Source organism: Rhea pennata, chromosome 7, assembly GCF_028389875.1.
Source record: "Rhea pennata isolate bPtePen1 chromosome 7, bPtePen1.pri, whole genome shotgun sequence".
Lineage (NCBI taxonomy): Eukaryota > Metazoa > Chordata > Aves > Rheiformes > Rheidae > Rhea > Rhea pennata.
In genome coordinates this window covers 18372782-18387546 of record NC_084669.1, presented here as the reverse complement: position 1 = coordinate 18387546, position 14765 = coordinate 18372782, and the positions used below count along the sequence as shown (strand labels likewise).

General features: G+C 38.4%; 1 protein-coding gene across 1 annotated transcript; it reads right to left on the bottom strand.

The window, feature by feature from the left end:
- Nucleotides 1–8867: 8867 nt before the first annotated feature.
- On the bottom strand, nt 8868–14471 carry SLC35G1 (solute carrier family 35 member G1; the record flags this gene model as incomplete). Its single annotated transcript, XM_062580434.1, has 3 exons — nt 8868–9627; nt 10164–10344; nt 14234–14471. Coding segments are annotated over 3 exons (1179 nt in total), but the record flags the coding sequence as incomplete, so codon positions are not given.
- Between the last annotated feature and the right edge of the window lie 294 nt (nt 14472–14765).

The following is a 14765-nucleotide window of genomic DNA, read 5'->3' as shown; positions in this document are numbered from 1 at the left end:
ACAAATAAATGCTTTAAATCCTGAAATGAAGCTCTAAATATCCCATAAAAGGAGATGAAAGGTAAATTAGAAAAACATGTTACAAAATGTCTGTGGACACTACAAAACTTGGAAAGAAAACAGTGTCTTTAAAAAAATACAGAAGAGCTGAATCAAATTGCCAAGTATACTCCTCTTGAGGAAAACAGTACATAACAGTTTGTTGATCTAAACTTTGTCATCTAGAATGTTACCGTTTAATATAAAATAGCATCCATTACCTAGAAACTAGCGTTTCCTGGTTTCAAGACAAACATAAAAAAATTTGTAGGTTTAACACTGGTTCTCCTATTTTCTTCATTCTAATCCTGGGATAAGAGTTGTAAGCTGAAGTGAGCAACACTGTCAAGGGTATTCTCATATAATCAGAGAACAGAATGTTCTTTCTCTTCCTTAAATCTGTATGCACCCTGTCTGTGTGAATGCATCAGGAGACAGTGTCTTGCTAGAGAGAATTTGCCAATGAAAGACCAATCATTTTCCCCACACATGCTTTTCCTTTCCCTTTTCTTCCCTCCTTTCAAGTGAGCATGAGACACACAAGGCTATTCAATAGAACTGGGAAAAGCAAAATGATTTATGATAGAAGTTTTCATTAAAATTTGCCAGTTCCACTCATGAAGGAAATACAGTTTCTATGATATAAAATACAGTATCTATAAATTCTAAAGTCTGCACAGTAGAGAATCTATTTCACACCTTCCCTCCTTAAAAATACAAGGAGGCTGTATGAGGACTGATCACATCATAAACTGGAAATGGCTACCTTTTTTTTTTTTTTTTTTTTTTAGTACAGAATGGGAACTAATAAATTGCAGGGGAAATACAACTTTGATTCTGGCAAGCAAGGCAGAATAGCGAGATGAGTAACACAAGGAGAGAATTCTTCTGGGCTAGAAAGACTACCTTGCTATTTGTAGTCCTCCCAGAGGAGATTTCAGATTATGATGTTTTTCTTTAGCATTCTTCATCTTTAATAATGGAGAAGAACATTTTGCCATATGGCAAGAGCGAAAAGCATTGGCTATCAGTGCTCTCATATGGCTATTCTATGTCACTACTGCAAATAAGAGAAGGTAAAGCCTTATTCATATTATATAAAGATGTTTAATGAATAATTTAACTCATCTAAGGGATTGGCTGCCACAAAATACTTCTGGTAAAGTGAAAAAATAAAATCAGGATTAATTTTTTAAAATATCCTGATCACAGCCTGATAGACGCTGAACAGTTTTTATGATAAAACAAACATATTTGTCTAAAAAAAAGAAAAAGAGAACATATAAAATGCATATTAATGTATCTCATTCACAGTGCACTTTATATGAAAGGGAATTGCAACATAGCCTTTCCAAGCAATATTAAACAGATTTTTACTCTACTTCAATGTTTCTTAGCTTCTCAAAACTTTCCAGTATTTCTTATAAAACAGAGTCACACTTACTTAGTGCCAGCTAACACCAGCAAAAACCTTCCAGCTAACTTTCCAGTGAAAAACAGGCTGACAAAGTATCTAGCTCTCAGTATTTAAACATATCACCTCCCTCTCCCTACTATTTCCCACCCTTTAATTAAATTGAAGTTGAAACAGTTGTTCCCAAACTCTACTCTCCTTCAAGCCTGTGACTTCTGTGCTCAAAATCTTACTAAGTTTTCCATTTTTAGCTGGTTGGACTGAACAGACTCTCTTCCTGCACACCTGGCCCTGTCTGTACCCTTAAGCTATGGTGACCAGATCAACACTGCTACTGAAAAACCCTGGCATTAGAAACATTTGGCAATACTACCCTAGGGATTAGAGGCTAGAAGATCTACAGACACTGCCTGAGCACCAGCACCTAAGTAACACGCTCAAGAACTATTTAGACCTCCCCCCAAAAATTATAGCAGAACAGTCACTACACCTGTAACCCCCTTGACTTGAACAGGAGAAAAACAGGAGGCAGTAGTTACACGCTCATCAACTGCTCAGCCAGCACATGTACCCTATTTCTGTACAAAATTACAAGTGACTATTATCCTAAATTCATCCTAACTTGTCACAAACTACTCCAAAGAATTTCAAAAGATACTGCCTTTTTTTTAGAATACTTAGGACATATACTAGATATACAGACAGGATAGTGTTCAGCAAAATCATTACTAATGATGATACGCTGATTATATTACAACCTCCCTTCCAAACCCACTGAAGTTCATATGCAGATGGCAGGTCCCCTTCCCACTTCAACTGCATGTTTTGGGGCAAAACACAGCTTACAGAATTTCAGAGAACAGTGTCAAAATCCTCCTGTACTCATGTGAAATACAAGTGTTTTATTTTGAATGAAACAGAGTGCTGGTTGTAGATTAAAACATGAGAGAATGGAAAGCTTTGATTAGGATTTTAGTAAGTAGCTGAAAAGGACAAGCCCCGTATAGCCATGTAAGTGCTTTGATAGCATTTGGACTCTATTTAAACTTAGATATTTATATAATGCTGTATACACATTTGTATTGAAACTTGTCTAAAACTGCATTTTGAATTTTAACTTTACACAATGAGAAAACAGCCCCACCTACTGACAGAACAGCCACACTACAAAGTAGGAATTACAGTTTAAAGTCAGTTTGTTGTACTCACCGACATGAAAACATGAGAATGTCTTCTTTCTGCTGATCTGTTATACATCCCCAGAATCACTTTACACCAGCAGGCCTAAATCCAGTTTCTAGTCTTCCCTTTACTCAATAGGTAAGCTCAGATGACAAAGTAATTTCTCATTTTCAGACTCCTTTTCAGAATTTACTGCCACTTGACAGGATAAAATAGTGAGAAAATTTATTCCTTATTGTCAGAATATAAAATTCAATACAAAGTTAACTGATGACTCAAAAGAATCAATAGAAACCTATTAGAATGTTTAATCTGCAGATTATAGCTCTTGTATTGCCTCCAATTTGGAGGAGGCTAAGAATATTTTATTAAGGCAGTAATGATCAGTGTGAAGTACCCTCTAAATATTTTGTAACTTTGTTGAAGTTTGTTTTCCCAGTAGAAGCTGCGATATTGTTTTTCCTTTGAAAGGTTTTATATTTGCTTTATTTCGAGTGAGTAAGCATAGATCTACAATCTTGTTCTAAGAATCTTAATATTTATAATATCCACAGCCACCTATTCAGTATGTCACTAGCAGTCTGTAAGTAAGGAAGATTGTTGCCTATCCAAGTATCTATTTTCCCTTTCCTTTAACAGTTATTAAATCTCTATTATCCATAGCCACCTATTCAGTATGTCACTAGCAGTCTGTAAGTAAGGTTGTTGCCTATCCAAGTATATATTTTCCCTTTCCTTTAACAGTTACTAAATTTCTATCCTTATTATAAAGGGACTTTTTTTTAATAAAAATTCCAAAGAAACTATGGAAGAACTTTCCCAAGGGAAAGTTGTGAAGATTCTCCACAGAAATCCTTCACAATTAATTAGTTTTCTCCTGCCTGTCACAGCCCGAAAAACAGATGGCATCAAGTCAGCCTATGGTAAGTTAATTTGGGGGCATGTAAGGTAAAGAGGAGAGTAGTATGTAGACAGACTAACACTTCTAGTAACTCCCTATTATGTAACTAGTCTTCCCTCATTTTGTTTTCCTCTATAGTACCAAGTAAAGTTGCACATAAGTAAAGATTCATTATAAGCACGAATCTCTCAAGCAGGCTAACTCCCTTGCCTGTTTCGCTACCTCCTGGGTCTTACAAAGCCAGACAAAACAGCGGTCTGGGGAGAGGAGCACTTTTATAATGCTAATATAAACTACAGTCTTTCTGTGACATGTATCAAAGTGATGGTGGTTTTGCAAACAAGATAATCAATCTTTCTTCTGCTCTTTCTCTTTGATGAGAAGTTAATTGAATTGTTGAAGCAACTAGGTAATGAGAAGCACTGGGACAAGCCAAGAATCACCGTGTTGCATAAGCAAGACTACTCAAACCAAGACCATTCTCCTTGAGATGAAACATGGAAAGAAAAGACAAAACAAACAAACAAACAAAAAATCAAACTGCCACTTGGAAACAGGAAAGTTTAACTTTACTGACCTGTCAATGTGATACAGGTTTTCCAGTTAAGGCACTGCTGCATTGAGAAGGCTAATTGAGCTTCTTGCTGTCTTAAGCTTGTTGCAACGTATAAGAAGTGATATGATATATTAAAGAGTACCATAATTGGAGGCATATGCTCATATTTAACAGGGACTATGCTTGGTTAACAGTTCTTTCATAAAGCTTTTACAATCATTACATTCAAGTATGTTCTACTAATCAATGAAAAAAAGAAAACACAAAGATTAATTCTTCAGGTTCTTTTTATTATCAATTGTGAATATAAGCCTCTTATGAAAATATTCTTAACATTTCAAGATATAAGAATTGTCTATAAAAATATAATACTACGTAACAAAGCCAGTAATGCTACAAAACATATCATTCAACATATGTTCAACAATATAAAGGACATAATAAAAATCCTTTATTTAATGCTGAGGGTATCTTTACCCCATTTTTGTCATATAATAGCTCACATAACATATGAGATTACTCATTCTGATGCACAGAAGTGTTATCACCAACAATTTACAGAACTCTACGTTCTGTCGCAAGGTTACCTGCATCTGCAGGAATATGACGTTACAACATTCTTTTGAATAGGCAGTTACAATCAGAAAAACATTCCCTTGGTAACTGCAATGTCCTGCTGAAGTCAGTGTTACACATCTGCTGTTGGCATTACCGATCCTGAACACGTCTATGATCAGAGATCATACTTCTGTTACTCTCATGGGATCGATGCCAAGGGGCAGTCAGATTCTTCCCGACTACTGCCAGTTTGCAAAGGAACTTCTAAGGATGCTGCCCCTTTACAAGTTAGCTTTCCTCCAAGAGACACCTCCGGAACAAAGCTCATTAAGGAAAAAAAATGACGGGGAAGAGGTCTATATGATAAATAAAGGTATTAAAACCCATCTTGTCGTTAACAATTACACAAATACCCATCTTAAAAACACCTCTGGAACTGGGAAAGATCCCAGTTTAAGGTTTCAGGAAAAAAAATACAGCTTGAATTTGATATTTCACCAATGCTCTTATGCCGAGGTCACTCCCTTTCTGGTGTTAAGAGAAATGTAAGAAATCCATTTTAATTACATTGACTGCCTTGATCTACACAATGAGCTTCTTGAATTCCTAGTACAGGTGTATTTAGAGAGCTTTTAGAGCAGATTTTGACAATAAACTTAACCTAAAAGTAATTGGCTGCTGCACAGTGACAGTATATAGCTTTTTCAGCTTTACATAAAGGATTCAAGTACATAAGGCTTTAAGGCTACAAAGTCCTAATGAAGACGCAACAGCTAATCAGTGTTTTGCATAGTTTAAAAAAAAAAAAAAAAAAAGCTTAAATTGACACATCAACAACAATTAAATCTTTTTACCCTAGATTTATGGACAAAACAAACAATAATTATTTATTACTCTTTCTATTCAAGGCATATTGATATCAATATGTTGAAATTCAAGAGGAACATAAATAACTTCATAGCAATTGCAATGCAACAATATTCTGTAATACCACATGGAAAAATTTAGAAAATGAAAGTACATTAATCAAACTTTAAAATACTATAATCATCACTAGAGGACAATAGAGATGATGAACACTAATAATATGTTTGTGACTCAAAACTTAGAAAAAATAACATTTGAGACCCTGAGAATTTGTTATAAAACAAAAAAAGCTTTCAAAAGTAAGAATCAGAGGGAAAAATAAAAGGTATAAAGTTTTAGAATCATCACCTAGAAAAAAAAAATTCAAGGTTCAGCCAGTTTCACTTCGTAAACCCTGGGGGAAAAAGTGCAATTATCCTACTGGGAACTGCAGCAAAATATTTTCAATTACTATAAAATAGTATTTTTGGTAATTATGTTTTTGTGTAATGCAGAGTAAAATCTTAAAGGCTTTCAAGAAAAACTTAGTTTTCAATTTTTAAAGTTAAAATTAATTGATTGTCTTCTCAAATGTAGATTGAGGCCGTTAAAAAAAAGAAAAACTTAGGATTTAAATCTACACTTGCAAAATAACCTGGAAAAGCAAGTTCCAGAGGTCATGCTTTATGAAGAGAACATATGACTACAGAACCACTAATTAAAGCCCATCATTCTCACACTTAAGCAACTCTCTGAAAGATATTTTAAAGTCAGAAAAATGCTCCAAAAATACCATTCTACAACACAGGAACTTGTTTAGATAGTTACTTTAAGAACATATTAAATGTTCATATCTCATCTGAGATGCACTTGCTCAGCTCTTTATAGAGCTGAATATGAGAATACCTATGGAAACAGTTTCCTTTTCAAACAGATGCAAAAAACCTCCAGATTTATTCTGCTTTTCTCTCCATAAAGACAAAATTTTGAGACGGTTTAGGAACAGCAAAAGAGAATAACTAGATGGAGCCTCAGACAGCCATCTACATTAGGATGAAGCAAAAAAAATTTTTAAGTTTCCAATTTCAGCACCAAGTTATTGGTTTCAGGTCTGCTTACTTTTTGCACTTGCATACATATCTAGTGCCAAAAAAAGTCCTTTTTTCCATAGTCTGTATTTTTGTAAGTGTAAGCAAGACTTATAACCATTGCAATCATATGTGACTTAGATTTTTTCAACAAAAACTTGCACATTATTTTTATTTCGTACTGATGGAACAGCATCCATAAATTATAATTTTAATTATTATCTAATTCCCCTTCTTAATACTTTGACACTGTCATCAAGCTCAGGTTACTCTGTTTTTGCTACCTCCAAGAGTCATAGAAAAAGGTTTTTTAGCTAGATCAGCTCCTAGGACCAGCTCACCACATAATCAGACAAGCACTAGCACAAGGGGATGGACCAAGACCAGCTAACAAGCCAAATAAACATCAATATGACCTGCTGTGGGACTGTACCTTTATATGAGTGTCAGTTCAAACACAGTCATATTAAACTTGGGCAGAAGCAGTAAATAATGTGTCCTTCCCTCTCCTGGGAGCTGTTGCTCAATGCAAGAATGACTGAGCAATAGAAGAAACAGTCCCAGTTTACAACACCAAGAATTAATAGAAACAGGTGCCAAGCTGGAATTTCAGTATTACACTGCGCTGCAAAGAGATGTGGAAGCAGTTTCAAATCATTCTGGACCATGCTGGGAATAGCTGAACATCAGCTTTGAGGAGAAGCAGAGAATGGACAGCTATAGACAGGAACTGCTTCTGTCACAGAAACATAACCTGTTTGTGTCCCTAAACCAACATTGTGAATCTACATACATTTAAAAACAGAATCTTGCACAAAAACAGCTCCTACCATCTAGATGCATCTCAAAGCACTATACAGGTTCCAATCCTTCAGGAATCAACTACACTAGATCTACCCTGTTGGTGGGTTGCAGTGCTTACTGGCAAAAGAAGTTATGTGACTAGACATCTGTAAATCAAAATAATAGGTATTTTCTTTTCCAAAATCATCAGAAGTAGCGTATGAAGTATGGAGAATATGACATTACGCTCCTTTAAGAAAGTACTGGAGCAAGTGTAAATGACTAAAGAGAACCTCATGATACAAAGTAAAGGGCCAAATTAAGATACAAGTTAAATCATTCTTTAAACACTACTGAGATAAGACCCAAAAGTATGGAAGAATCCACTCGGGAAAATTACCCCACACGACACTGAAAATACATTCCTCCTCAAACATGAGGGGAACATCAACAGCAGGACTCAGTTTTTCCTTAGTGTTTGTTGTTATTAAGATACAGTCTATCAAAATAAGAAACCATGCAAGAGGCTAGCTGCAGATTTAGCAGCAGCAGCAGAAGTGGGGCTGAAGCTGCAAACTAGCCCCACCTGATATAGTGTGCATGCCTCCATATCATGAGTCAGGTATGCCTAACTCCGCTCTCCCATTCTTTAGTCTCTCTACTATAACCTTGGCTAACTCAGAATTTCCATGAAAATGCAATTAGTCTGGGCTCTCCAGTACATTCTCAGGAAACAGGATGGTTTACAATAAAGCATTTACCTAAGTAAGGTCAAGAGAACTTAAACTTGGTCTCATAAAGAAATTTTTGTACGAAAACTTTGAACAAAGCAGTCATAAGCAGCATTTAAATTAATTTATATTAAATAATTTAAAAAATCTTTTGCATAGACTAAAGAAGAGTGCAGCTACAGTGTAACATACCATAAGGAACAGCTAATTTACAAGTGGTATACAAATAACTACTGTCCCTCATCACCAAGACTGTAGCAACCAAAGAAACATTTACTGGGAACATTACATTACAGCAATGATAAGCTTTATCTGTCCTACAAAAGTTGAATGTTTATTGGGCTGTAATTCTTTACTGTAGTCTAATTTTTTTGGTACTGCAATCCCCCTGGAAATCAAGCACAGAATACCAGAATAGCCTGTTAGACCTTGATTCCCACTTCTCAGGAGACGGGGTTTAAGTGGAAAAATCAGAACGATTAAAAATTAAAGGAAAATAAAACTGTCTGCCCAATAACTATCATCCACTTTAGATGGGAGGCAAGCAACTTTTAAAGAAATTCCTGTTTCTCATACTTGCATGTCTAAATAAGAGACAAAAAGGTATATACCCAATCAGCTGTCTAGACAACTTTGATTTTGCTTTAAAAAGAAAAAAAAAATCAACTTTTATTGGGATAAACTGGATACTGTAATTTGATAAATGAAGTATTTTAAATACTGTGTTTCTCAAGATTTATGTTTCTGTAATGAAATAGTGTCTGAATTATTAGATTTCATTTTCTTTAGCTTTTTTCGAGCTTTGTTGCCACTTACGAATGGCAGTTCCAGAACTGCTAGCTATTACACAAAGGGCACCACCCACAGTCCACCAAGTTGGTAAGTGATTAAGAAAAAGAATCTGTAAAATGAAAGCAAACACCACATCCATCGTTTTCATTATGGCAACAGGTCCAGCCTTCTCTATCTGTAATGCTTTTGTGAGAAATATCTGACCCCCTAACCCTAGAACAGCTATTAATATTAGAAGAACTCTATCTTTACCACAATGTGGTAAACTCCATTCGTTCGTAAGAGACAATGTTATAACACATCCAGTTAAACCAATTACTGCATAATACCAAATGGATAAAAAATAATGCACAGATTTTCCCACCTTTCGTAGTATAACAAAAGTCAAAGCTGCAGATACTGCACTTGCAATTGCTGCTATAGTTCCTTTAAGATGATCTGTGTAATCTCCTTCAATCCCTGTAACGCTCGACCCAAAAAGAAATGGTGGTCTGGCAATAAGGACCACTCCAGCGATTGCAAAGAGGGTAAACAGAAGATCCCAAATACTGTATTTCTCTTTGAGAAAGATCCAAGCCAGCAATGATGTGAAAACAGGACTGCTAAAAGTTAGAACAGTGACATCAGCTAGAGGCATTACTTGGAAAGCATAGTAGAGAAGAACCATTGCACTAGAGCCAAAGAATCCTCGGAAGAAAAGAAAGATTCTTTTACCTTTTGGTCCCAAAAACCCTGTTCTGAAAATTGAGAGAAGAAGGGGGGGAAAAAAAAGACACATTAATGTCACCATCTTGCTTATTTTGTGATCAACATTCAATTACATTTAACTGCATAGACTTTCAAAATAAGAAACTTTCCATTTCACATGTCAAAATATTTCAAACTGTCTGATCACACAGACCTTTCATTCCCATAATCCTCAATCACGTTCAAAGTCATTCTTCTAGGCATTAGATTTGTGCTTGCAAAATAACCGAAGAATATATACAAATTACATTTTTTAAAAGAACAACACTCCATGAAAGATCAATACATCTGATATAATCCCTGTTGACTCTGAACTGTGGAAGTTCTAAAGATTTTCAGTTTGCTGAATTGTACTGAGAAACTATCAACTAGTCTAGTCAGATAGTAGATGCTGCTCCAAAACAATGCAATTTATTCAATTAAAGTCTGAATTAATATTGCAATGTGATTTGAATTCCAATCTGAGTGATAATTCTGGATATATTTTTATGAAATAACTCATAATTCAAACATTTGCTATACTTACTTGTAGTATATTAAACCAGGAAGAACAAATGCCATTTGGAAAACACATCGAAATGCACTCACTTCCACAGCATGCACATCTTCTATTTTTTTTAGAAGTAAAGCGGTCACCGAGAAAAAGAAGGCAGACAGTACAGTATAAAACAGACCAAGTCCTGGACAGGTGGCTTTCTTCTTTGTTCCTGCAACAGAAGAAAAAAAGCCCTCCAGTTAATAATGACCTATCTACCTACCTACCAGATTTCTCAGATGGCTTCATCTACCGTAGTGCTTTAAGAATTTATAGCTATTTTCAGGGTAGAGGAAGAGGAAAGTAAAAAACTAAACGCAAATACTATATTTATCAGATATACCTTAAGAATACGTTTCATTGACTGTCACTGGTCTCCTTTTTTTCCCCCTTAAACAGGAGATAAAACTAAAATCAAACACTTCTGATGCAAAATTATCCCCCACACTTCTCAGTTCTACAACAGTTAGTAGGCTTTACTTCTTGGAGTCATCACACACTCGTCTGAGAGATTCACTAATAAGATGTGTTATATCAATTTGCTTACCACCCAAGGACCAGTACATATAACTGACTGCAAAAAAGGGTCCATGAAATAATTATGAAACACTGAAACTTATTGTCTGGAAATCATTTGATTATTTAGCAAGACAAAGTTCCTAAGCAACAATTTAGTTCCCTTTCTCCTGTGGGTGCACATATACACAAATTTGTAAAAACAGTGAAAGCACCTCACATTAGCTTTAAGATAAACATCAGGTATAACAAAACACCCTAAATTTCACCTGGGCTAAACAAGTTTTATGAAACATTTTTATCTTGCTCTAAGAATATAAATACCTTCTTCTAATGAGCATCAAAAAATCTTCTGATTGAAAATCTAGTAAGTGCTTAGTTTTTAAAACATCATTTACTTGCTCTAAAGCACTGATACTCCTAAAAGTTCCATGAAGACCTACATTTCCCCTTAGTTTACACTCATCTATCAGACTCTCTTCCTGAGGTCAGTTCCTAAGCTTCCTCATGCCCTCAGGCACTCTTCAGTGACATACCCTTCCTAGTTCCACCCATCTTTTCCACCCTCAACTATGAAAAAATGAAAGCACAGAGGGTGAACTGTTGCTGACCTCACCACTGTCTCCAAAGAAAGCAGTCTTTTTAAGAACTTCCCTGCTGAAGATTAATAGTATTTTCACTCAAACTAGAGGGGAACACCATAGAAAACAGAACCCACCTGAGGAGCAGAGCAGGCTACTACCTCACCATCTTTTTTTTTTCCTGCATGCATAAAATACTGGGGGTTACTCTTTCTTCTACTACACCCTCTAAAGACAGGAGCAAGAACTCCATGTTCCTGAAGCAGTGTTTTGATAAAAGATGCCTCATGTTACACTGTGTGGGAGCCAGTGAGCTTTACAGATCCTCTACAGCATAATCAGCGGGGCACTGCTCAGAGTTGCTTAGCAACTCAATACGGTTTTGAGGCAGGGTGTTTTTTTTTTGTTGTTTTTTTTTTTTTTTTTTTTTTTTAATTAACAAACCTTGTCACAGCCTTTTTGATCCTCCCAGAGATCAGCATTTAAGGCTGAGAAATTGCTTCTTGCTATCTTAGAGCTGAGACAGTGGGTTGGTCCTTGTGTCACACTGGTTCCAGCTTTATTTGTTCTGAACACAGTAGGCTTAACTGCAACCTGAATTTAAAGTTTCTAGAAGGCAAAATAGTTTCAGAACTCCTACTGCTGAAAATGAATGGAAATTTCTACTAGATAGAAATATTTCTATTTAGCAACAGCCACTTACCTACAAGCAACTATTAAAATTGCCCCTAACCAGCACTGGTCTGGGACATCTACCAAGTGTGAAACATAGTGGACTTAAAAAGAAAGAAATACAACATCAATAATGTCTCTAATATTAAATCAAGAGGAATCAGAGTGGCCTATAAGTGAAAGGGGAAATTCAAACACAGGCTGGCTTATGGAAGAACACTGAACAAACAGAACTATTAAGTTTTATTTCAGCCATGATAGCATGTCTGATTGGCTTCCTTCTGCAGTAATCTAAATAACACAAGTGTTGAAATGGAAAAAATTAATCAAATTAAATCAAACTAAGCTAAAAGGATGTTACACCCAGAGGCTTCGTATTTGAAGGAACAAAAAAAAAATGCACTCATACTTTTGTAAACTACCTAATATATCAAGCATATCAGAAAAACTATCTTGTAACACTAGAATTTAAGCCATCAACATCTCATATTGCCAAAGCACATACTCCTTTTAAAAGCACGTATTTCCTTTTAAAAATAAAATGGTACAAGTTCTTCCACCAAAAACAAGAATTACAGTTCAAGAATACTTATTTCAAAGTATATATTAAGAAAAAGTTAGGTTAAGATAACATTCTCACCCAGCTAAGCATTAAGCCTCCAAACTAACCCATTACCATCAAGATGCTTAAAAACTTATGTTTTTGGTATTTAAAAAACAAAGCAGAACTACAGTCTAAAAATAAAAAAAGTCGAAGTACACAGTCTTTCATGACTGGCTACTAGATTTGAGGAAAAAGAAGTATTTCCACAGATCTTTGATTTTCCGAATTTATTATCTGGCCACCTCTATATATAAGGTTTTCAATCTTACATCTCTTAAGTCCTAGTCAAATACATCCTACTGCCCCGCCATGTGTAAATCCTTTTTATCTGCATTTTAATATCATGTTCTCCTATGAAGAGTTTTTATACTTAAAATATAAATACATTGGGAAAAAAGAAAACTAACACTTCTCATGTGCATGAAACTTGAGAAGAGTAGCAGAGGCAGAAGGGTACTGCATATGGGGAAAGAGGTCAGTGAGGTAATTCTCCCAAACCTTCAAGAAAGCCAGGAAAAAGTCATTTGTTCTTAACACCTTAAGAAGCACACCAGGGTGTGGATGAAGTAACTATGGTCATGTGGTCAAGACGTGGGCATGATTTATACAGCGTAGCCACTGACTCAACTAACATTTAGCCAAGCAGACTGCTAAAAATAAATAAATAAAAATAATAGAGGTGAATACCCGCAAATTCCACAGGGTTTCAAATACTGCTGGGTTTTTTTTTTTCCAAGCTTTGACTCAAAAGTGATACTAGTGCTCTTTACCAGTGAAATTAACACTCTCTTTTGGGCTCTCTACAGGTCACTTATTTACCAAAAACTGCTATGTTTTTTTCCATTCTCTGCTGAAGTATCAATTATATTCCATATTTACATGAGAAACACATTTTCAATAAGTTCAGTTAAAATTTTAAAATTTTGCATTTTACAGTACTTCAGAGCACAACTTCGAAAGTCAAGTATTTTCAGAGCACATCAATTAAAGTCACATTAAGCTTATGCAAACACATGGCAGCATACTTCTCTGTAAGTTAATAGCCTCACCAATTCAAAATAATCAAGTGTCAGGGTGAAACACGCAGATTAAGACTGCAGAGTATGCTCACACAGAGGTAAGAAAAAATTACCACGGAAGTCACACGTGGGGTATACGGCGTCCCACCACCCCCTACTGTCAGCACGCTGCTGCCACCCCTCTCAGAAAGCACCGAGCGCCGCGGGAGCGGCTCGCAGCGCTCGGCCCTTCCCCGGGGCGCCGGCGTTTTTCCCCAGCGACGGAAGCGAGCAGGAAGCCGCAAAAGCCCCGGGAAAACCCCCAGCCGCAGGCCGGCGGAGGTCCTGCCTGCAGCTCGCCGGCGCGCTGGGCGAGGCGGCGGCAGGAGGCGATCCGCACGGGCGAGGCCCAGCGCCCTGGCACGGACGCCGCGGGTCTCCCCCCCGCGGCAGGTGCGGCGAGCCGCCACCCCGGGACGGCCGCAGCCTGCCGCGGGCAGCCCAGGTGCCTGGCGCCCCCTGCGGCAGCGCGGCTGCGCTCCGTGCCCGTCACCGCGTGCGAGGAGCGCGGGTGCCTTCGGGGCCGCTTCCTCTTCCTCCGCCCCGCCGGCAATGTCACCCCGGGGGCGGGGAGCCCCAGCCGGGAGGGCACTGCCTCCCTGCCCCCCTTGCCAAACTCCCCCTCCTCACCGGGTGCGTTGCAGCAGCGCGGCCAGGACAAACCCGAGCAGCAGCCACAAACGCGGGTTTCCTCAGCGCCCGCCGCCTCCACGCCGGGCGCCGAGCACAGCTGCAGCTGCCCCGGCTCCGCATCGTCCTCTTGGCTCAGCGGCACCTCCGGCTTCTTCCCGCCGGCAGCCGAGACGGCGGCGGCAGCAGCCTCGCCGCGCTGACACAGCACCATGAGGACGCGCGGCTGCGTGCGATGTTACCGGCTCCTCGCAGCCGGCGGGCACCTGGCTTCCTGCGCATGCGGCGCCGCCGCCCCGCGCCGCCCGGCTCCCTCCCCTCGCCCGAGGCGGGCACAGCAGCGCGCCACGCCGCGGCGTGAAAGCCCCCGAGCCGGGGCAGCGATTGTAAATAGCTGCGGGGTTTCCGCTTTTCGCCCCCTTGCAGATACCTGCCCGAAAGCCGGGCAGGAGCCAAAGGCCCCCGCTGGGGGCAGGGCAGAGCGCCCTGACAGCTCCACCGCGGCGCCCTCTCGGGGCGCGCTGCCTCCCGC